At 43.1% G+C, this 24822-nt stretch overlaps 1 protein-coding gene across 3 annotated transcripts; it reads left to right on the top strand.

Moving 5' to 3' along the window:
- On the top strand, nt 1–24822 carry LOC118779210 (protein cereblon-like). Of its 3 annotated transcripts, XM_036531185.1 has the most exons (11): nt 1–83; nt 684–799; nt 1557–1759; nt 2043–2192; nt 12985–13147; nt 15787–15849; nt 17032–17116; nt 17344–17459; nt 20819–20883; nt 22380–22511; nt 23411–24822. In XM_036531185.1, the coding sequence occupies exons 1-11, from the start codon at nt 11–13 to the stop codon at nt 23583–23585; spliced, it is 1341 nt and encodes a 446-aa protein (XP_036387078.1). In that variant the 5' UTR covers nt 1–10; the 3' UTR covers nt 23586–24822. The 3 variants fall into 3 exon arrangements, with proteins under 3 accessions (XP_036387078.1, XP_036387080.1, XP_036387081.1); XM_036531187.1 differs by lacking the exon at nt 2043–2192; XM_036531188.1 differs by lacking the exon at nt 684–799 and having other exon boundaries at nt 30–83.

Raw genomic sequence — 24822 nt, 5'->3', positions numbered from 1 at the left:
AACAGCAACAATGGCTGACGAGGAGGAAGGAGGAGATAACAATATCAACAATAATATGGGGAACCAGTTGCAGCTTTTACCCGGTATTTAAGCAATTATCGCTGTTTTACCGACCCATCCATTTGAATCTGCTGGAGTATTTTTCAATAATATCTGTTGCCGAAATAAATTTGTTTCACTTTCATTTTGCACGAGCTATTCTTTTTTCAGATGTTTGTAGCTAGCTAGTTGTAGTTGTCAAGACATGTTACCTAGTTAGCTAAGTTAGCTATTTAGATACGCCATTAAAATGTGCTCTGGTGGGAGTGCTTGTAGTTAACTGAGGCTGCATTTTGGCTTGCGTCTGCAACGAATGACCTCTGCATAGCCAGCTAGGTAGCTAATGTTTGTCAAGTCATGGAAGATGATCACTACTCTGAGCGAAGTGGCTAAATATTTCTCTAGAGATGTTATTGAATTGCTACATGCGATTGCAGTGCAGCTTAGAAGTAAACTGACAGCTGTGTTAACAAACATAATGGGCACCCGGGGCCAAGTATTGCTATTCGGCGGTAATGTTTATGTACTTCCAAGATATGAATCTGATCTACACTTGTTAGCTAACTTAGCTAACCAGGCAAGGAAATGTGAGGGAAAACTCTCTGTGGAAGTTGAGTTGCAACTGATCGCTGTCTTTGTTTTAGAAAATGAGGAAGAGGAGGAGGATGAGGATGAAATGGAAACCGAAGATCATGACAGTGACGATGCAGAAAAGCCAAATATTATCAACTTTGACCCGAGTCTCCCAACGTCACATGCTGTAGGTGCCGTCGAATATGGTGACGGTCTGATCTTGTTATGTGTGCATTCAGATAGATGATCAGGAGTGCCAGGCATTGGTCGTGAGGATGGCGATGTCGTTACAGCTCTAAGCTCGTTGCCGTGGTTGAATCTGTCTCTGTTTGGAGTCTGTTCAGAGTTTGCATGCTTTCCTTGTGTTGGCATAGGATACACCTTACATCCGTATTCCAAGGACATGTTGTCTAAGTCATTTGGCATCATTAAATTTTCCGCGTGCCTGCTTCTGTGTGTATGCACGTGTGTATGTGTGCGTGGTGCACATGGATAAGCACATGCGTGAGTTCCTGCGTGCATATGGGTGTACGCATATGCTTGCATGTCTGCATTTGTGTGTGCAGGTATGTGTTTGTATGTGTGCACGCTTGTGCGTGCTCCGCAGTGGGCTGGGTGTAGTCTCTATTCTGCACGGGCATGGTTGTGGCTCTGACTCACTGCTACCATCACAGGGATAATGTGCTTAGTAAAAATGGCTGAATGAGTGGCTTAACAAGGATCGAACACCCAATAATACTTTGAAATGAATATTATCTGGCTCAGAGTTTGTGTTTTGTGTTGAGCCTGCACGCTACTATTCGGACCATACTGGTGCTGTGTTCACAGAGGAGGCCTTGATGAGGCTGCAAGGTGTGAGATTTGAGGTTCAGTTTGAAACTAGGGGGAGATCCAGGCCCTGGATGATGGTAGCTGATGGAGAATCATGACCTTCCCCCCTGTAGTATCTGGGTGCAGACATGGAGGAGTTCCATGGGCGCACGGTGCATGATGAGGACAGCTGTCAGATGATCCCCGTCCTGCCGCACGTGACCGTGATGCTGATCCCAGGTCAGACCTTGCCACTGCAGCTCTTCAGGCCACAGGAGGTCAGCATGATGCGCAGCCTCATCCAGAGGGACCGCACTTTCGCCGTGCTTGCCTACAGGTGAGGACTGCACCTGTTGTGTTGGCCTGTAGGTTAGGGCCACACTTTCACCATGCTGGGTCAAAGGCTTACCTTCATAGGTACTGAACTTACGACAAACCATTGAGGTGTTCAGACTGCTCGGCTCAAGGGCGGTACTGCGGAGCTTTTATTGACCTCTTGTCAGCCTTTGTTTGCACTATTGTTGTTGCTGGACACATTGAGGTTTATAGCAGTTGGGGGTTTAGTTTCGGAATACATCACCTCAGCAATATTTTGTAAGCCCATCGGCCTGCTGTTTCAGCGATACAGGGGAGCAGCAGGCGGAGTTTGGGACAACGGCTGAGATCTACGCATACCGCGAGGAGCAGGAGTACGGCATTGAGACAGTCAAAGTGAAGGCTGTGGGGCGGCAGAGGTTCAAGGTGCACGAGCTTCGAACCCAGGCAGACGGGTGAGTGGGGTTGCACGGATTAGATCTGTCTGCACAAATGCCCAAGTTAGACCTGGGTATATGTTAGCAACATCAGCGCTAGACCTCCTTACTAAATCAGCAAAAAGATGTACTTCTGTGGCTTTTTTGGTACTAGTAGCTTTGCAAGCAGTTGAACACAGTTATTGTAATAATACAGCAGGTGTAGTGCAGCATTGCATATCTGTGTAACATTGACAGAGACATAATGAAAAATTAGCCTTCTGTGTTGAAGCTTACTGTGCATTATTTCACAGATTGTGGTCTGGCATAAGGTCTGAACCAGCCAATTTAGTTTTTGAAGAAATACCACAATGTACCATTAGATGGCGCACTTGCTCCAATATTATGCTTACAGTCACAAAGTCCAAAGTGGGCATATAAAAGCTTACCATTTCAACATATGTTGCACACCTAGCACTCTTCGTTGCCCTGTCATTCAAAAAGATTTGGAGAGAGGTTATGTACTTGGTGCCGGAATTGCAGGTGCATCATCAACAGAAACGGCAAAACTATTTAATGTGTCAAGGAGAAGAATGTTGAAAATCATGACAGCATATGCCAAAAGGGAACAACTGGAGCGGGAAAAAGGAACAGTGGTTGGAAGTCAAGTTCCAAAAGCTCACCAGCAGGGAGAGATGGCCACTTAACAGAATAGTTAACAGCCTGAAAAATTAACACAAAATTGAACCTCCACCTCTGTGACCCAGTCTCAAGATCAGTACGTCCTAAACCTAACAAAGCTGATGTTTATGGTAGAGCGGCCACTCAGATACTGCTTGTAACCAAGACTAATATTACTATTGCATAACCTGTGGTAATGAGCACAAAACCTGAGCTACTGAGCAATGGAAGAAAGTCATATGGTCTGATAAGCTATCTTTTACTCCTTATCTTATATCTGGAATGGTCTATGTTTATAAAAATCCAAAGGCGAGCCACATTGCCTGTGGATCTGTTATGGTGGGGCAAGCCATCTCATGGGAGTTATTGGGTCAGATGGTAGAACCACAGCCAAGGAATACAAAGCTGTTTTGGGAGATCAGGTGTCTTCTGTGGTGCAGACTGTTAGGGTTAGGGCCGCACACACACTCCTCATCCACACACTTTTTTATTTTGGGTTTTATTTGGCACATGCTGCAATGTTATTATGCATCTTGAGGCAGCCTTGCTTCAAGGTGTGCATAAAAAGGTAAACTTTGGCCTGGAAGAGGGGCGAGGTAAAACATGGTAGCTGACTTCAAACAGGATAGAGACATCATTCTCTAGTTTAATGCAGTCTGACTCCTTATGAGTTAATAAATATTCTTTTAGTGTTTGGTGTATCCGTTATTTTTTCTAACCGCAGTATGTACCGAATTTGTACTTTATGGAGAGCAGGGTTATTGTGTTTGTTGTGATTTTAACATGAAACAATGCTTATTTCTGTTGCGCCATTCTGTTTCAAGGACAGAAAGCCAGGCAATTATTCAAATAGTAGTTTTGAATGTGTAGAGAAGACAAGAAATTTAAAATGCAAATTCCACTTCAAACATAATTTGCAAACACATTCTTTATGTATGAGACTGTTTCTGTCAGAGAGAGATACATTTCTTCTTTTTTCTATTTAAAAAAACAGAACACTTATTCCTTCTTAACATATGCAGTTAGAGAAATTGGGACTGAGAAGCCCTGTTGTCACTGTATTTTACCACTACCCAGGTAACAACTGGATTTTTTCCCAAAGTATTTGCAAGCATGCAGTCTTGATGTGCATGTGGCTTTTGATAACAAATAACAGTAACATTATACTGACATTGACTTCAGGTCTTCACAAGATCAAAGCATAATTTTAATTAAATGCTTCGAATGTTTGTGGTGATAGGTCCCTGGATGAGCGTGCTGTTTTGTGTGTAAACAGTAAGTCGCATCATCCAATGTAAACACAGGACTCTCAAATCCTTGGAGGAGTTCAAATTAGATATTCCTCCCTCACAGAATCTCTATAAAGAATTCCTCCTGAACTTTCTCTCCAGCTCCCAGGAGTTCTGACATTTTTATAGGCTGTCGCTCTCTTGTCCAGCAGAGTGACATATTGGGGCCTTCTGTCTGAACTTGATAATGGAGTAACACACATTGGCACACAGCCATGCACACACAAACACTCACAGTCACTTACCATTTTCCAGCACGCACACACACACGCTTCTGTTGGAAAAATCTGTGGTAAGAGAACCCAGTCCTAATGTCAATCAGTGCTCATAGTCCAAAAACATGGCAAATGCAGGAAAGGGAGTATACTGACTCATCTCAGTGAGAAGTAGGTCTCAGGGGTAATCGCAAAGGGCAAAATCAATGGAAACTAACTGCTAGACCACACCATTTAACTTGCTTTTTATTGGCTGCTTGTTCATTGCCTGTGTACTTTTATTCAGATCCATTCGGCTGTGTTGTTAGCTCTCTCTTGTTCTTCAATAGCTATTTGAAAATACCAGCACTAACAGAAAAAATACAGCAAGTTCACTGTCATATATGGATTTATGATTTTCCATACTGGCATTTTAATGTAGACTGAACAGTGCAATTCTGCAAATATTCTACTTCCGTACATTTGACCAGACTCGTTTTTTTTTCACATCAGTTATGATACATGTGCCAACTTAACTTGAGGAGGAATAAATGCCCCTAGACATACAACAAATTGCAACATGTATATTTAACAATATTATAAAGTGCATGTTGAACTCCAAACACTCTTAAACCTCAGAAGTCAATCCTTGCAGACATGCCATTGTGGAATTGCAGGTAGTTAAGGTTTTGTCTTAAAACCATCCCCAGGGCTGGATTAAATGGTAGGCTTGGCCCTCAAAGTAATAATGCTGGTATTTATTTTCTGGGAGCATCAAAGCAAGAAGTTGTAGCTGGGGGCTGAGGTTAACCCAAGCATAAAACCTAAGCAAAAAAGCGTATTCCTCTGACTGGCATGCTCTCAGTCTGGTGGCATTGCTGGATTTGCAGTACCCCGTTTTCCACAGCACTTGTGTTTGCCCCATAGGCCTTAGTGAGGAGCGCCATCTTGGCAGCCAGTGATTATAAGTCAGCGGTCAAGGGCTCATTCAGCATGCCCTTTAGCAAGAGTCAGCGTGTTTGCTAATCCTGACTGACACCAGGGACATCTCATTATACTTCACACATGGAAGACACCCTTATCGGCACAACTGGCACAGTCTGAAATTTGACACATTATCAATTTGAGTTGGTTGGATATTTACTGAGGCAGCCGAGATGATGCATCTTGCCCATGGGATCAAGACCCGAAGGCACACAACATTCTAGAAGAAGCCTAAGTTGACCGCAGAAGTCCTTAGACCACACAAAAAACTTTGCCATTGAAGTGTGAAACTTACGTGGTACGCTAACCTCTTTTTTTCTTTTTCATGCTGAGGGCTGGTTTGGTTTTATCAGATTCATATCTCCAGTGATGAAATAACAGCTGAGAAGCACATCTGCCTGTCATGGTGCAGCCCTGCTGGTGAGGAAGTGAAGGAGTGAGGTGGTGGACTGGCAGGGCCTCTAAGGCTTTGAGGCGGAGACCGTGTGAATTCTGATCAGCACTAGGGTGTCCCTGCTCTGCCTCCAGCTCTTTATTCAGGTCAAGGGATAATGGCAGCAGATCAGTCACAGTGGGTCAGGTATGAGCCAAGGGGGTAATGAGCCTGGAGTCTTGTCACAGCAGATTCATTTATAATGGTACAGGGTCACTAAATGCACAGCCTGGGGCATGTCTCTTGTCTGGCTCCTTTGAAGGTAAAGCATCCAAGCTAAAAATATTACTTACTCGACGTGAATTTTGCCAATAAACGTGTTCTCGCTGAGTTTTTCCATTCAGGGAGGGCAAACTGTGTCGACCCTCCTGGCTCTACATGTGTGTGTGAGCGCAGCGCTCCAGTGCGTAACACATCCAGTGGGTCAATGCGTGACTGAATGCAGCCTATTTAGTGCATAAATGTGTTAGTGAAGACGATCCATCCAGTGCGTAAATGTGTTTGTGAGCGCCACACTTCCACTGGGAAGATGTGTGATTCAAGGCAGAGTGTGCAGTCCGTAAATGTGTGAGTGAACGCAATATGTCCAGTGTGTACATGTGCATACATGTGTGAATGAACTTAGTGTGTCCCATACTAATTTGACTGAATGCAAGTGACTGACCTAGCTCCCTTGACCCATTGAGTGACCCTCCAGCTCTGGTGTTTGTAAACTTTTGGTTTAAATATGTCTGACACAGAGATGCTTTAATCCCAGCACACACTCGCGGATTACACTGTCACGCTCATCAGTCACCCTATTCCTGAGTGCTTTCCTCCCACCCTGTGACCTTTAGAGATGTGCTGATGGTTGCATTGTTACGGCAAATGTTCATCGCCTGTATTTCAGTTTTCCCACCTCTACAGTTCTCACTCCTCCCCACAGTTGTTAGCTGTTAGTCTGAAATTGTTAGCTTCTTAGTTCTTTTCCCAATTCCCCAATTCAAATGTTTTATTGGCTTGACATACATGAGTACGTGTCTCCAAACCAACACCTAAAAAACAGATGAAGAAACCAATCAGAAAAGAAACAAACAAAAACCCCTCTGTCAATGAAACATAATAACTATACTAATACTAACAATTTGATGTCATTTCAGCGTAACCAACTGTCTCAGGCTGTGGGAGACAGGGATATCTTTGTTGGCAGACTCACACAGTTCCCTTCTTCTCCTTTCAAAATTAGAAGTTTCTACCCTCCAAGGAAGAGTTCAGCATTTGCTGAAAAAAAATTCTCTTTGAATTTCCTCTATTTTGTTCAGCTAACTTTGGAATAAAGTTTTGCTCTGTGTCAAGATTTTTTGGTTGCTGAAGTCTGCACGGCCTCATTTCGAAGTTATACCTGCCTGTGACAGCCTCTTTCTATCTCTATCTCTCTATATTCTCTTTGCAGGGCCAGGTAGCACTCTCAGTTGCTGTTTCTCAGTGTGTAATGAACTTGTGTTTCTGTATCCCAGTAGGTTTAACCTAACTCAGTAGTACTATGGTGCTGCTGTGAGCCTGTTTGATGTTAGTAGGTGTTAGTGTCATGAACCTTAGGAACAGCTGACAAAGGGGACTCTTCTTTGGATTATCCCTCTATCACAGCAGGCAGAAGTGTAGCGTAGTGGTTAAGGAGCAGGACTTGCAACCGAAATGTTGCCAGTTCAATCCCCAACTGGGGCACTGCTACTGTACCGTAGTGCAAGGTACTTAATCCACCTCAGTAAATATCCAGCTGTGTAAATGGATAACATCGTAACCGATGTAAGTCACTCTGGATAAGAGTGTCTGCTATATGTGTCTGCTGTATGCCTATATTGTAAGGTAATGTTCGCTTTCTGTGCATAATGTGAATACTTCACCTGTATCCTGTGTCCCAGGATCGTCCACTCTTAATGAATTCTTCTCACAGTGTGTACAGTCCAGAACAGTACAGTTTAAATGTTGCCCCAGCTGTAATGTCACATTGATGTAACATGGCCTTCAAACAGTAGAGGAGCACCAGAGGCTTTGTGCACATGCTTTGTTGCAGAAACAGTGACCGTTGGCGGAAGTCATTAAAAACCACTGTTGTAAATGAAGAACCCCTGAAGCCACTGTTCACTAAAGGCCTCAGTTGTTGCTCAAAGCTGTTTTTATGTTATGAGGAAAAAAATGCATTTGTATTGTTTGTTGAGCTGCTTTTTTCCTCTCTCCATTGAGTAAGGTCTTAAAAAGCACACATTAGTCCACCATCCCCCTGAAAAGATGACTGGCTAGAACCACTGTCTCCCTCTTATCTATGAGCTTTCTCCTTTTTTGCTTTTCTCATGTGCTTTTTGAAAAGGATTTGAGTGACTACCTGTGATAAAGCTGGCTGATGCTCCAGCTATTAAAAGGGTCATAAAGGTAGGAGGTTGGTCCCCACTTCCCTCCATTCACTCCTTTTTTTTGTGCTCAGCTTGTTCTGTCTGAAAGCCAAGTCATGCTGCCAGGGACCAGAGGAACACACACAGTGTGTGTTCATCTTTCCTAAAGTCACGCTCCGACAGCAAGCCTCTCTCCAAAGTGCTCCGTTGCGGTAATACCTGGGAGCACGTCCAAGGAGTTGCACTAAAGGAAATTGGGACAGGCATGTCTGTCCCCACGCCACTCCGCAGGCGGTGGGCACAGGTACAGAGTGAATGGCGGTAGTCATCTGCAGTGATGTCAGATATCTGCACACCCCCTCATCCCGAAACGAAACGGCCTTTAGAGGAGCTGGAAAAAGGCTTCGCTAACCGGTCCTAAATGTCAAATCTGCAATTAAGTAACTTTTACTGCTATAGGAACTCCATGCTTCTTTAGACATTGATGAATGTTTCATGTTTTTTTTTTTTTACCATGCATATGAATTTTTTGTGTGCTAAACAAAGGTTTCATAAATGAGGTTCATTTAGCATTCAGTCTAATTCAGTAAAACCTGAGCTAATTACATGCTATGTGTGAGACGAACATTTTAAGAACCCTTAGAAGCTGGCATTGATTTGCTGAAGAGATTGTGGTCTATTTAAAATGTAGTTGGGGAATGTTCTTGTTACATTACATTACACAGTCTAGCAGACAGCCTTGCCAAAAGCGACTGACATAGTTTGCATATCACCAGCTGGATATTTTCTGAAGCAGTTCAGATTAGGTAAATTGCTAAAGGGTATAACAGCATACAACCGACCTGGGAATTGATGCAGCAGCCTTTGGATTATAGGATTTCTACTTACTACTAAGTACATGGGCTCACTGATTCAAGAGAAAGAAATTGTGTTGAGATCGATGGTCACCATTTGCAGCCAAACGCACTGTACAGAAATGAATTTTTTTTTGAAGTTGTGTGGAAGATCAGCAGCTGAGTTATTGTCCTCGTAGATGCTGTGAGTCATGAAAGCAGTTTGCTTGCTGCATGGTTAATATAAGATGTTAAGGTAATGTAATATACAAAAAACCCTGCACAGCACAAACATAATAGTTAACTTGCTGCTAGAAGAAGAGAGTAGAGAAAAGGGCCACATTCATTTCAGATCACATGTATAGCATTTCACTCCAACTGTATAACAAAGTAAATGGATGAATATTGTCCTTTATGCTGTAATCCTGTGAATTGTATTCCTTGTTCCAGGATGGTGTTGTTACAGTGGGGAGAACAAGTATTTGATACACTGCCGATTTTGCAGGTTTTCCCACTTACAAAGCATGTAGAGGTCTGTAATTTTTATCATAGGTACTCTTCAACTGTGAGTGACGGAATCTAAAACAAAAATCCAGAAAATCACAGTGTATGATTTTTAAATAATTAATTTGCATTTTATTGCATGACATAAGTATTTGATCACCTACCAACCAGTAAGAATTCCGGCTCTCACAGACCTGTTAGTTCTTCTTTAAGAAGCCCTCCTGTTCTCCACTCATTACCTGTATTAACTGCACCTGTTTTAACTCGTTACCTGTATAAAAGACACCTGTCCACACACTCAATCAAACAAACTCCAACCTCTCCAAACTCCAACTCTCTCCAACTCCACAATGGCCAAGACCAGAGAGCTGTGTAAGGACATCAGGGATAAAATTGTAGACCTGCACAAGGCTGGGATGGGCTACAGGACAATAGGCAAGCAGCTTGGTGAGAAGGCAACAACTGTTGGCACGATTATTAGAAAATGGAAGAAGTTCAAGATGACGGTCAATCTCCCTCGGTCAGGGGCTCCATGCAAGATCTCACCTCGTGGGGCATCAATGATCATGAGGAAGGTGAGGGATCAGCCCAGAACTACACGGCAGGACCTGGTCAATGACCTGAAGAGAGCTGGGACCACAGTCTCAAAGAAAACCATTAGTAACACACTACGCCGTCATGGATTAAAATCCTGCAGCGCACGCAAGGTCCCCCTGCTCAAGCCAGCGCATGTCCAGGCCCATCTGAAGTTTGCCAATGACCATCTGGATGATCCAGAGGAGGAATGGGAGAAGGTCATGTGGTCTGATGAGACAAAAATAGAGCTTTTTGGTCTAAACTCCACTCGCCATGTTTGGAGGAAGAAGAAGGATGAGTACAACCCCAAGAACACCATCCCAACCATGAAGCATGGAGGTGGAAACAGCTGAAAGTCCGTATTGCCCAGCGACAGCCCCAAAACCCGAAGGATCTGGAGAAGATCTGTACGGAGGAGTGGGCCAAAATCCCTGCTGCAGTGTGTGCAAACCTGGTCAAGAACTACAGGAAACGTCTGATCTCTGTAATGCAAACAAAGGTTTCTGTACCAAATATTAAGTTCTGTTTTCCTGATGTATCAAATATTTATGTCATGCAATAAAATGCAAATTAAGTACTTAAAAATCATACAGTGTGATTTTCTGGATTTTTGTTTTAGATTCCGTCACTCACAGTTGAAGAGTACCTATGATAAAAATTACAGACTCCTACATGCTTTGCAAGTGGGAAAACCTGCAAAATCGGCAGTGTATCAAATACTTGTTCTCCCCACTGTATATAAATCAATGGTCTTGTCATATCTGTTCTATTGCTCATAATGATGTGATAAATTATAATTGTAATCATTTTGTAGGGTTCAACTAGTCTCAAAATTGGCAGCGTTGCAACCCTGTCTGTCATTATTTGCTGAACAGTGGTTTTAGCTCTGGTTGAAATGCTGTCTCTCAGGCAGCGAAATATATATTTTATATATATTTTCACTTTCTACCTCGAACATAATTATCTCCATCAGTTCTCCATCAGTTTTTTGCTCCTTTTTCTTGATTGCTCCTTCTTCCCTACTCCAGTTTCTTTAGACATGTTTTCACAAAAATGTTTGAAGTTATTTATTTTTACTAAATATGACTTTTATGCTAAACCACAAAATATGTTCACATGCACACCATATTAGGGAATTTTGTTTGTGATGTCAAATTTTTGAGATCTCTTTGAGATATTTTTTTTTGGATCTCAGATCAAAGATTCTGCTTATCAAAGTCTGGCATGATTGATAAATCTTAACAGTTTTGAAGCTAATTTCAAAGCTAATTTGAAATCCCAGTAAAATCAGGATACTGCTGCTCTGATTGTTGCTTTATGGTGCTTTTCCCCACTGGAGCGCCACCCATTATGGGCTGTCATGAAGCCTCTCTCCCCCATCAGCAAAACATAAAATGTATGCCAGTGGATGCTGGGGGCCTTTTGGAAGGCTTCATGTCCTGAATGGCAAAGGGTCTGATGGGCTGGTGGATCTGAACTAGGGGCTTCAGAAGCCTGCAGGTAGCCTGTGTGGGGTGAGCTGCTTTGCTGTGGATGGCTCCGAGAATCATCCCCGCTCAGCCACACACTCCCTGTGTGCAGTGTGCAACGTGAATACAGCTTATGTAACAGGGTAACAGGCTCTCAGGGCAGCGTCGTCACTCTGTCTGGCCTTTTACGAGCCAGTGGGGGGGGTACTGTTTTCTTCCTTAAATTCCCCAGTAACTTGAGACACGGTGTTCACATACCTCCCTTTCTTCGCATCTTTGTTTTTTTTTCTTTACGTATTTCTTATTTTTATATAAAAATAGAATTGGAGAGCAGTGTTTGCCACATTATGTGTTGTTAGGGGATAATTTGTGGCTTTGTATTGTGAACACTGCCCTCAAAGGTGGGTTGCTTGCACAGAGCTTCTACTTCTTTCATTTTGTTGCAAGTCAGTTATGTTTCTTCAGAGCCTAATGAAGAGAAGGAGGGAAAAAAAAGCCCCAGTTTTCATGACAACGAGCATGGCCTCGATAATACAGATCCTAATTTTCCTGGAGACGGGCTCTTAGAATCACAGTCCGATTAGGTAGCGAATGTGGGTTCAGAATGCGTTATCGATCTCCAGTAAATGTTTTTTTTTCCATTCGTATGTGGTCAGAATCTTTCTTTCTGGCCCCCAGCTAGAGATGTCCAGTGTTCATTTTTTTTTTTTGCCCATTATCACTGCACTCTTGGGTGAGGAAAAATGTCAGGCAATCACCATCGCTCTTTATTGACACACCCCCCTGCAGCCATGAACAGGTTTAGCGCTGATAAAGCGGCGTGCCCATTGATTTTTGGTGGGTGAAATCAAGCACGCCGCAGCAGGGTCTCTCCGTCACTTCAGCCATGGTGCCTCTTATTGGACTGAAACAGCACTTACTCCTGGCAGTGATCCATTCAAGCAGGTTTTTTTTCACTCTTCCTGCCAATTGCAAGCTGTTCAGTACAAAACGTTTCCTGGCTCAGAGTATTGTTAAAATCATAAAATACCACCATAATGGTGTAGTAAGTGTGTTATCTTACTGCTTACATGCACAGTGTTCTGTCTGAGATTCAGAGTAAAATAAATACAATATGGGAATTGGTTCAGATGATTTTTTTTGACACCAAATCAGAAGAGTCTTGCGTAACTCCCCACATTGCAGTGTGTATGGGAGGAAATTGTTAGCTATATAGTGTCGCCAGCCCAGGAGGGCCTCTTAGGAGTGCTGGGAAGGCAGCTGTGCTTGATAGTCTGCCTTGAGGTGGGATTTTGTGTGATATCCTTCTTGCATTTGTTCTGTCAGTTGTAAGTGGGTAGTGATTGGTGAAACCTTAACATCCAATCTTGTCTTTTCCCTCTCTTTCCATCTGTCTTTCTTCTCTCTGTCTCTACCTCTAAATATGTTTCCCTTTCTCACTCAATCACACTTCTAAATCTCACCCCCCCCCCCCCTTTTTTTCCTTCTCCGTATTGCAGGATCCGGCAGGCAAAGGTGCAGATTCTTCCAGAGAGAATCCTTCCAGACCCCCTCTCTGCGGTGCAGCTCACGCCCCTGTCACGGCTCCACGTGCACCCCTCCTCCAGACCCCCAGCCCAGCAGTGCCAGGAACTCCAGCGATGGTGGGACACCTACAGGAAGGTAAGCCCCATCCCACCCCTCTCCAGGGCTGTGGGGTCCTTTCTGGCAGATTCTGGATCTTCAGGGGGACAGTGAATTTCTTCCATCCAAGCTCTTCAAAGATGGTCCCTGTGCCAGTGAGCTTGGAGCATTCACCCAAATAATAAATATTGTCCCCTCTTGGGCCCCTGGGCACACACTCATTCTTTGCACTCCTCTACTGCTGATCTCTTTTATTCACTTCTTGGGTTAGTCACAGTCAATACACTTTTGAGCATTTACATTTAATTCATGGTCACTGACTTCTTGCACAGCTGGATATTTACTGAAGCTGGTTGAAGTTGAGTGTCTGCTTAGGGGCACAGCATGAGCCCTTCACCCAAACTACTGGACCATACTACCACTGCATTTAGCTGTGTAAATGGATAATATGTAACATGCAAGTTTTATTACCCTTTTGAGTTATACTAGTATTAACTCATATTAGCATTGCGTGTATGATGATAAATGCTGGTTTTATTGGCACTTTAAATGGAGTGATTTAGCAGCACAGAGTCAAAGGTTATTTCACTTGATTTCACATCAGATCTGATTAAGGCCTGGTGACTAAAACCCAAGGTTGAATAAAAATAGACTGTTTCCACATCTGCAGACCAGTGTTGGCTGCCTGTGTTTCACCCCTTTTGGTTTTTTTTCCACCGTTTATTACAAGAACTTCCCGTTAAATTTTGAGAATGGTTCACAGTGCACTTGTTTAGCATTAGTCAGGTATTAAACAATTGGCCAGAAGTAACAGGGCTGGGTTTTCCTCCTGCGCTTGTTTATTACAGCATCTCAGCTGGGGAGCAGTGTATTTGGGCTGGGTGCTCTTTATTCCTTAATTCTGTCTGTCTGGCAACTGCAACAGACACACACACACACACACAAATACTCACAACAGGTACACATACGCAAAAAGAGAGGAATTGATTCTTTACCAAGCTCAGCTGGCAGTGCGGAGTCAGAGCTAATGATCTTAATTTTCCTCAGTACCATGCTCCCGACTACCAGCAGACACACACACACAAACAGTGCTTAGTTTACAGAGGGTGTAATGGTGACACATCACTGTCTGAGATGCCAAGATGCTGTTACACAAGGCACACTGCTCCAATCGTGGCCATCATCATAGGGTCCGCAGGATTGAGAGGAGGCAAGCGTTAGTGGACCATACAGTCTGCTAGTAACATGCAAGCATAAATAAGGTCATGGCACAGTCCTGAAAGCCCTCTGACTTTTTTAATCTGATCTGTTACTTGTCCACTTACCCATCAGCCCTCCTGAGTGGCACGTTATCACTGATTCCATTTGACTTTGAGCAACAGAAAATGCATCTTGTGCTTGAAAAATCTAACCTCAGTGTTTAGAGGGAGAGCTGGAGAATGGAGGCGACCCTCCTCTGAGAATGCTTACCTCTGATGAGGGCCAGCTCATTCGCAGTGCATTGTGTTTCTTGTTGGTTCCTTGACATTTAAGACGACAATAGAATTCTTCCATTCTGAGAGTCTGCTTTGTTTCCCTAGCATTCCTTGAATGAACACCAGTATCACGTAAGAGGGTTCGGGGGACTTGGAGGATATCAATTCAGCTGTCTCCCACACATGTGCCAGGAATTTCAGTCTAGTCGCATTGTGTGTTTTGCCCATAACCTCAACCCATGGCTGTGAGTCGGTGTGACGTGTCACATTATCTGTGTGAACGTGTAGGAAGATGTGTGTGTGTACGTGTGGCTAATATGAGATAATTACGTTTGAGGCTTTCTGCTCTGATTCCGCTTGCTGACAGAAATGCATTCCATTTCTGACATAGGTCATGACCTGGAAGAGTTGGCCCAAAGAGCTCATTACGAGCCGTGGCAGATTTTTATTCCAGCTGGCCCCAGAGGTCCTCATGTGATGTGTTGCTTTAATTAAAGCTCCAGGGGCTGAAAAAAACAGTCAGATATTCCTCTGCTGAGGAGAAACTCACCCCTGCCATAACAGTATCAGAGGACCACTGTGTTATACAGATCACTGCTCAGCACTCATTCTACATGTGCAAACATTCGTGCACTCATTGCATACGTTCTGAGGGCCCCTGAGCTCTGTGTTCAATTTAAGGGACATTGCATTGTGTTCCACTCATTGGTTCATAGATATTTGTTTCCTGTACTAGTGCCTGGTTCTCATACATGGAGCATTTTGTCATTTTTATATTTATTGTTTATTGTTCCCTTTCTGGAAAATGTTTTTTTTTTCCGTGTAAAGGAATTTATAGTGTCAGGATATACCCATGTTCATAAACTAGCAATTGCTCAAATATATCGTTAGTTTCTTTTTATTGTCTTACCTTTCATTTGTTTTACTTTACTTTATGATTTATTCTCAGATATCATGTCATAAAATTGCTCTTTCTCCACATATTTCATATTGTATCTGATGTAGCTTGCGTCTCTTCTCTGTAATGCACTCTAACGTGAAGCAGTATCTGACCGGTTTTTTAAAAAATTGTATTATTCAGTAAAATTTTGATTGATTAATTTCATCAGTGATTTAAGCTGCAAGTGCCATGGATGCAGTTGAATTTTCATTAGTGAGAATGTGTGTGTGTGTTTTTTTTTTTTTCTTTTTTCCTTTTTCCAGAGGAATCTTCACTGTGCCCGTCTCACCTCATGGCCGGCTTGGGTTTACTCACTGTATGATTCGGTGAGTACAAGAGACTCTCCCTCTTTTGTTTTTTTCTTTTGTAATGGTCATAGGAGGACTCCCCCACCCCCCACCTAAAAAAAGAAGAAGTCATGAAGTGGGGTTGTTATAGCATGCTCAGTGATGCCATCTTCAATAGGCACAGCTTAAAAAAGAGAGGCAAAGAAACACAGATGTGGTCAGCAGCTCCTGTCATTTCAAAACAGTCAAAATGTGTCATTTTGTCAGCAGGAGTGTGCTGTGAACATGCGGGCACCACTGTGCTCTGCTGTTGTGATGTTTTTCGCAGTGGTGGCTCTACTCCGTTTGATGATATTGGCGTTGCAAAAAATTGAAAAAATACTGAGGGGAAACGTGCAGTATACACGTGTGACTGGTATTGGAAAGCCTCTCGCTGTTGTTGCTCTCTCTCTCTCTCTCTATCTCTCTCTCTCTCTCTCTGTGTTGCTAAAGCAGTTCAATCTCAAAACATTTTCAGTATTCAACTTAAAGTAATAGAAATAATACTAAATAAATAAATAATAAATAAATGGTAAGTATGAATCTTAGTTATTGTTCTTTCAGCTGTCCCTCAGGTGTAGCAGGAGGACACATTCTGCCTTTTCCCATAAAAGTTATGGACATCTATCATCTATCTCTAAATTCTCTTTTATTTGAATATTGATTGTAGTCCTATAGGAAATGTAGCTCGGACCTTTACCTGTCTATATGAGTAGACCATAGCCTGTTATCCCAAGGTGGTCAGGTTTGCCCATGATAGCCAGTCTCTATGGCAAGGCTGTGTTAATTGAGTTTGTACATTGTCAGTGTTTTCTCTTCTTTTATTTTTAATTAGTCACAATGGTCAAATAGTCTGCACCATGTACAGTTTGTTAAGGGCCAAATAGCATTTACATTTTTTTAGGTTTTTGTGAGTTCTTTCCAATAGGTGATGTATTTTTGTTTTCATTATAATTTGGTTAGGTTGAATTTTCTGTCCTGGTGCTGTGTGGGGTTGTGAGCAGGGTGTGGTTCCATAAAGTAAGCCTGGCTGGATGAGGTGGACTCCTCCATATATAATATATGCTGAATACATTATTGTTCATTAAATTTTATGATTAGAGCAGTCCTTATCAAATTAAATGAGTGTTTGTCTAATTTCCATAATGGAAGTGCACTGTTCTTTTTTACCCTGCCCCTCAGGAGATCCTGATGAACAGAGTGAAGAGACAGCTGCACGAGTGGGACGAAAACCTGAAAGATGATTCCCTGCCCACAAACGCTATAGGTACACCCACTATTCACCTCAAGATCCTTTCTATTTGTGCCTCTCCACAAGCACTGTTGATACCCTCAGATGCGAAAACGATATATATGGAGTCTCTCTCTTTCTCTCTCTCATCATTCTCATCATTCTCTAATCATATCATTTGGTATTCGGCATGAAAGAGATAACAAAGACTGACACGTGACATTGATGCCTCTTTGAGTTTTGACTCATTATTTCCCCTGTAGATTTTTCCTACAGAGTGGCGGCCTGCTTACCCATTGATGATGCCCTAAGAATCCAGCTACTGAAGATTGGCAGTGCCATTCAAAGACTGCGCTGTGAGTTGGACATCATGGACCGGGTGAGTGCAAGGCCAGTCTCTGTTCAGCCCTCTGTCTGTCTCTCTGAGTGCAACACGTACCCGTCTCCCGTCCAGCCCTTGGTCTCTCTGTCTGCTTGTCTGTCTATCTGTCTTATCAGTCTATCTGTCAGAGTGAAACATGGTTATCCTGTGGTGTTTCAGCTGCTGGCTGAAATTGAATTGAAATGAAAAGATTGCAGTGGTAGCAGACTAGCAAACTACCACCACAAATATAAGTTTTGTATCATTAGCTGAAGAAATTCATCAAAACCGGTGTCCCCTGCCTCTGTCCTGTGTGGAAAATATGTTTTTCTTCATTATCACAACCAATCATGTTGCACTTTGGAGAGCAAGGTATGATGGATCTCAACCAGTAAAGAAGCTTTTCTGAATGTGCCACACAGCACACAGTTCATATTTCTTATCAAGGACATATAATACTGGATTTTTACATTGTTTGGCTTAGCAGATGTTCTTATCCAATGTGATTTAGCATTGTTATAGAGTGTCCGTAACTTAACATTATTTTTACATGTCATTTTACGCAGCCTCATAGTTGAAGCAATGTAGAGTTATGTGCATTGCTCAAAAGTAAAACAGCAGTGCCTCATTTCAATTGAAAGGGTAGGTGTTAGGTGCAAACCCTGATCTTTACCACTACACCAATCCACTGCTGACAGCTGTGTGCTATTTCAGTTCTGTTCCAACAGGACCACAATTACTTCAGTGAGCAAGTGCATCCTGTGTAGTTTATGATGTCATTCCTCTGATGTTATTACCACCGGAAAAATAGAAACATGTTCCACAAACATGTCAGTTTTCTCTGATGAGTATGGCTTTGTCCTACTGGGTTTTTGCAAGTTTTGTGCCAGCAATCATCAAAATACAATGGGAAGCATCCAATATGTTGAAGTCGTACCTTGTTTTGATTGGGCATGCTGAAAAATGGAGGTCGTGACTATTTTTTGTGGTCCCCTGCCACACTTCCAAAATGCCACCGGAAAGACACATCAGCCAATTGGGGTTTTAGAAGTATGTGGTAGGATCTGTGGTCTGTGTTTGAATTTTGCTCCAACATAATCCCACCCCAGAGTTTTTGGTTTCTGACCATGTGGGTGCACCAGAAGAGAAGTGGCTCACTCAGGTCTTCCTGCCCCTGTCCAGCTCTCATACACAACCCAAACACACTCTGTACCAAGTGGTCAGGTCAAGTCAGCAGGTAATTACCTTTCATTCTCCTCTAAAAGAACAAGTCTTTGTCTTCTTGAAAGAGGACCAAAATGACAGCATGTGAATAACGCTGTTCAATAGTGTTGCATAAATTAAGAGTGCCCTGAAGTAACTTCAATTAAACATGACATACTTCTCCTACCCGGTCCTGCTCCTTGACTCAGACTCCCTTTATGTGAGACACATGAATAGAACAGTGAAATATACTTGAAGTGTGTCAGTCTTGTAATACGGCATCATTTGTACTGCTGCGCAAACTGATCAGGGTTATGCATAGAGAGCAAAGACAGGAGAGTAGCATTGTGGTCTTCTGCTCAACCTGCATACTGGCTAATTTACTGGCTTTCCATTTGTACAGGTTAGGAACATTTATCAAGCAACCAATTAACTAATTAATTAATTGACAGAAGTCCACACACGCACTCGCACATATATTCACATTTAGTGGTACAGGTTATTAAGTAACAATTTTTCTGCTAACAGGACTAGTTTGTGTCATGGTAACTGAAATCAGGATGTGATTTTTCTATGTATTTCATTAGTTCAATATATAATGTTTAAAACACAGTAAATACAGTGTCTAGGTCAAGCAACTTCACATTACCTGCAACACAGTGTGATACATTGTGGTTCATCCACAGCCAGGTCAAGGACCTTTCCATCATTTATTCATATACTCTTCACATGCAGAGACACTGCCTAGCCATTGGCGTTTTGATATTGATTGATTTTGTGTGCATTAGTGTTTTCATCCTGCAAAGTCATGGGTGAGAGTTGCTATCCATGATTTTCCATGATGAAAAGTCATCAGAAAGCCCACTGTACTGGAAAAGTCTTAAAAATGGTATTCCTCACTTTTGTATTTTTGATTTGTTTTTAAGCATGCTGCCCGAAGTCATGGGGTCTTGATATTCGTTGCCAAGGACATCCTCAAGTGGGTGTCCACACAAAATAGTTTTTAAAGTCACGTATCTCAAAAAGTTTCCTTCCCTCAAATTTCCATTCTCAAAGCCCATTCCTGTCATGCCTCCCATATGTTCAGCACATACTGTGTGAGAGTGTCTGTCACCCACTGAGACAAGCCACGGCAGCCACCTCAAACTGACATTAACCCCAACCAGGACCAACACCAGAACACCCCCACTCCCTCATTTACCTTTGATTTACAATTTCCATAACCACAGCCTGAAATGGAGCTATGCAGGAGCTTGCATGCCCTCACCAGGATTAGCATTTTCATTTATATTACTGCCAGCATGTTTCCAGCCCGATAAGCCTTGAAAGTGTTCTAGCTGAGGGATTCTTGTGATTGAGTACATTTCTCATCCTTTTACGGGTCATCCTGGGATGCCATGCCATGTCGGGATTTGAAGGAACCCTCAGGTTAAATCCAGGGGAGGTGTTTGCTTGGATGTATTGATTATTTGTAAATTGTGATAAATTGGAAGGACCATTGATTTGGTTTGACGAATGCCAGGCACATCTGTGTCAACATTTGTTATCGGAGTCATTTTCAAATTCGTATTGGCAGTTTATCCAAAACTTGAAATTGCTTTTGAGCTCCAGTCAGACGGCATGTGTCTTGAATGGTGATTGTGCTGTTCTTTTTTACATAATTTTTTCCACGTTGTTGTAGGTGCCTTTTAAGGTTGTTCAGAAGGAGGCATCTGTGTTGCACTTGGCTTTGTAGGCTTTCTGGGTGTTTTTGTATTCTGTTTTGCACTATCACTGGTCTCAATGATAAGGGAGAAATATTTAATGTTAATGTTCACATCTGTAGTGATGCACTGATGTCTCAAAGTGTCACCCCAACAGACGAGAAAGAAAAGAAAGGCAGTCAGATGTCAGATGAAAGGACCTGTTATGTCCAGTTGAGGGTGATGAACACAAGACTCAGTCTGTCTGTGAAAGTACAATAATGTTGGGCAGATGATTTCATCTTTTTATGGTTTTGTTTACATACATAATGTGGCACAGATGAACGCTGAATGCATTGCCGGACAACATGTACCAGCAGTCCGGATTTAGCTCCTAATTAGGATTCTCATTCTCTGTATGCGTGCTGCACATGTACAGACATGGAAATCACCCAAGCTAACCTTTGGCTTTTATCTTTCCTTGACTTGCAGTGCACCTCGCTGTGCTGTAAGCAATGTCAAGACACAGAGATTACAACAAAGAACGAAATCTTCAGGTGAGTGACCCAGAGGTGACTCCATCCCATTGTGAGAAGCTGCTGCGTGTTCATTCACAATGGAGTGGAGTGTGTACCAAGCAAGAGTGGCTGCAGGAGGGAGGTCCGTCACCCACTACTGAGTTTAATTTATTCAAAAACAAAAATCAGGTCAACATGATTTTCCAGTCTCCGATAATAATATAGCAGAAGACAATGGCGTTTTCACAGAGAGGGAGAGGAGGGGGGCCTAGAAAGCAGCGTTGTTTGTGTTATCACTACTCAACTAGAAAATCACAGTCATTTTCCCTGTCATTTATTTGGAATCGGCATCGTTGAGTCACAGTTCTGTTTGGTACGTTGTCTGTTCCTGTTTTTTTTTTTTTTTTTTAAGTCTGTTGTTTGATTTCTGGGGGCGACAGAGACATCAAATTGAAGCTGACTGAAATGACTGCAGATTCGTTCACAGTTCTGTTTAAATATGTGTTGTAAGGCAGTTTGTGTCATAACACAGCTCATGGTGGCATTTTTTAAATTGTACTTACCGTGCATCATCATAAGCCAGATCACTGTGAAACCAGCACTACCTGCATATGAATTTGGAGATAAGACATGCCACAGCAAAGCCTAAATACAACAATTCCAGTTGCTTTAATGGCAATAAGTGGTGTGATTAGGTTTTTGCTGTTTTAAGAAACAGCATCTAAACTACGATTTTAAAGAGTCTCAACGGCTACACAGTCTGAAGCTATAGGGTCTTATCCTAGAGTTTAAAATTCTGCTTCTCTACAGCTTATGTAAAACTTGCTGACTTTAAGCAGCTTTGATGCAGCTGGCCACACGCATTTACAGGATGTGGTACTGCCCTGGGCCTCAGATCTCTGCATTCAGCAGAGGTTCATCTTGGGATTGCCAGTGCCCTCTCAGGATACCTCTGCAGGTTCCTTCTGTTCTCTCCCGTCAGATCAGCCACAGCTGCTGAGTGATGCACGGTCTCCTGTCCCCACTACCTCCAGCTGTCCTTCCGCCTTCAGGGCTGTCAGCAGCAATACTGTCAGTGTTAAAACCGATGGTGTGATGGTGCTGTGTGATTGCGTAATGAAGTGCTTGGGTTGCTAGCAGGAAAATGGGTGAGAAGCATACTCGCCTTCCTGTGTAGGTGGTGTTTACATCAGACAGCTGACAGGAAACCTGAGGAGAATACTGCCTTAATGATGATAATGATTACCCATGATTTTTTCTTTCTTTTTGTGTTTTTTTGCCTGGCAGTTAGTATTGTGAACCTTGTTTTTAAACTGGTCTGTTTTAAATTACTATTGTGGGTAAACCGCAGCTGTTCTTAACTTCTCTGAAAAATTGATTTGCATTCTAGATTTTGTTACTTCCATTTGTTATTGTAAACAGCTTTCGTTGCCCTGGTAAAGTGCAGCTGCTACATGACTTACTTCCAGCAATCCAACTTAGAGGGTGAATCCCAAGTGACACTTTAAATGACCTTTAAATTGTTTCTCCTGCAGCCTGTCGTTGTACGGACCCATGGCTGCCTATGTGAATCCCCATGGATACGTCCACGAAACTCTGACCGTGTATAAGGCCAGCAATCTCAACCTGATAGGAAGGCCATCCACGCTGCACAGCTGGTTTCCAGGGTAACCGCTCTTCTTGCTTGTGTTGTACTGGTGTGAAATGCGTGTTAACCTTTACCGTGTAATCGCCTTGGTGGACTCCTTACCTCCACTGCAGCCCCAATAATAGAAGTCGTTCCTCTTAACTCCACTGAGCTCAGAGAGACACCCAGAGTCATTTTGCCTCTGACCCATCACCCTGCATACAGCAATACGTACAGTATCATGAAAAGAAGTGCGCAGAAACATTATTGCCTGAGTCACATTAGAAGCATCTGAGTCATATATATGAAAACTGTTCTCAGAGGAAGCCAAAGACAGGCCACCAAGAGAAAGAGTCAGAGACGATGACTGAAAAGGAATTGGAAAGTAATGTCTTTTAAGGTCAAAGACAAAAGAGATAAGAACTCAAAGGGAATGAGAGAGCAAGGTCAGAGACTGGAGATGGGGTGAACTGGTGCCTCCACTGCTGCTGCCTTGTTTTCCATGAAAAAGATCACAGCACCCCTCAAACAAGCTTGATAAGCTGGCCTAATGTATCCTCCCTCTGGTAGAAGGACCAGGAGGCTACACATGCCAGTCTGTGTACTTCAGTGTTCTTTCAGAATGGATAAGTCACTGATAGCAGTTGATAATCAGTTGATTCTGATTTGCCCCACTAGGTATTAACATTTAGGAGGTACCATCTGTGTATGATCTCTATTTAACAGCATAAAGAAAGCCATGCAGAACATGTGTTGGAGAGGTGTGTTCTCCTTTATGTGTGTGTGTGTGTGTGTGTGTGTGTGTGTGTGTGTGTTTGTGTGTGCGCGCGCGCGCTGTTTTGTCTCTGTTGATACTGTGCCTGTGTCCACTGAACAGTTGTATCAGTGGGTGTGCCTGTGAAACAGGTGTGTCAGTGGGCGTGTCCCTCTCCTGGACAGGTATGCCTGGACCATCGCTCAGTGCCGGACCTGTGGCTCCCACATGGGCTGGAAGTTCACTGCCACTAAGAAAGACCTGTCCCCACAGCGCTTCTGGGGCCTGACACGCTCCGCCTTGCTGCCCCGCATCCCCACCACCGAGGGCGAGGAAGGGTCCCGGCTGCTCTGCCTGTGACCAGGTAAACACCTGGCCAGCCGGAAGAGGGCGGAGACGAGGCACGGCCTCGGCATCCCCCGACCCCCCCCCCGGGGAGGAGCGGCCGGGGGTAGCACAGCACTGCTTCAACAGACACACACGCCCCCCTCTCATCGTTTTTCTGACGTCAGCTTTGACCTATTTGAGGCTGCGATTTAGGTGCCTGCACAGAGGGGGAGCAGTAGGCTTCCTGCAACATGCCATTGGCACCTCTGCGCAGGGACAGAGAGAGAGAGCGAGAGAAAGAGAGATAAAGAGAGACATGGCTCATTAAAACTGCCTGTCAGTCTTATCCCAACCCTAGCATGCCTGCCTCCCCAAAATCGGCTCTGAGCTCATTACTGTTGGTATATGTGCAGCAGGTGTACAGAAATCCTTTCCCATTGGCGGCGATGTGTCACAGATGCTACTGCTCCTGTGCGACCCCTCACACAAGCAGTCCTGTCAGACCTGTCCCGTTAGGGGTAAGGGGATTCTGTCTTAAATATAGGCTACAGCTGGTATAGCCCTCTCGTAGTCCTCCACCTCTAAGTTCACACAAAGCACCTTTTGAGTAGTACCAGATACCCGATTGTTCTTAGTGTAAAAATATGTAAATGTGGATATCTATTTTGTTAGATTTGAAGGTTTTCTTCGTTGCAAGAACAGTGAGCATAGTCATGCTGTACCTCCGTTTGTCCAGGGATGCCATTGTTTCCTGCATGTGACTCTGTCAGGGGTTAAACGGTCTTATCTTGCACATGTCCCAGTGGAAAGGGGTCTGGACTTGGGCGTCTCTTTTCAGAAAGCATGATGTTAGCATCCTAGTGGCTGTGAAAAAAGAATGAATGTATGATTTTTTTTTCTTTTTTGTATCTATGCTCTTTTTGCTCAGACAAGTCTATTTATTTTTGATCGAGTTCTTTGGTCATTTTTTCATTGCTGTTGTGCAGTGAAAATCCCCCCGCCTGCTTTTATAATGATTTCTGGGGCTGACTGCGGAACTGGTCTGATGTAGGCCTGAGTCGAGTGTGCGGGAACACAATATCAGTGTCCTATCCTTAAATTCGTTCATGAAATCTCCTTCTGCCCAGCCATCATATCAAATTGATTGAAAAATAGTACTGATTTGTGAAGATTTTTGCAAAATAAGAAAAAAACACAAATATCAGTCTAAGAATCCTTTCTTTGGAATGTCTTAAAATTGTTATTTTAGTTTTTGTTTTTTTTTTTTTTT

This window comes from Megalops cyprinoides, chromosome 6, assembly GCF_013368585.1.
Source record: "Megalops cyprinoides isolate fMegCyp1 chromosome 6, fMegCyp1.pri, whole genome shotgun sequence".
NCBI classification, from domain to species: domain Eukaryota; kingdom Metazoa; phylum Chordata; class Actinopteri; order Elopiformes; family Megalopidae; genus Megalops; species Megalops cyprinoides.
This window is presented reverse-complemented; position numbering and strand designations above follow the sequence as displayed.

What these genes read in the sequence shown, in the direction of transcription:
- LOC118779210 (XM_036531185.1), top strand. Translation starts at nt 11, where the DNA reads ATGGCTGACGAGGAGGAAGGAGGAGATAACAATATCAACAATAATATG. An exon ending in TTCGCCGTGCTTGCCTACAG is followed by an intron (nt 1,760 to 2,042) that starts GTGAGGACTGCA and finishes CTGCTGTTTCAG; the next exon opens with CGATACAGGGGAGCAGCAGG. An exon ending in ACAAAGAACGAAATCTTCAG is followed by an intron (nt 20,884 to 22,379) that starts GTGAGTGACCCA and finishes TTTCTCCTGCAG; the next exon opens with CCTGTCGTTGTACGGACCCA.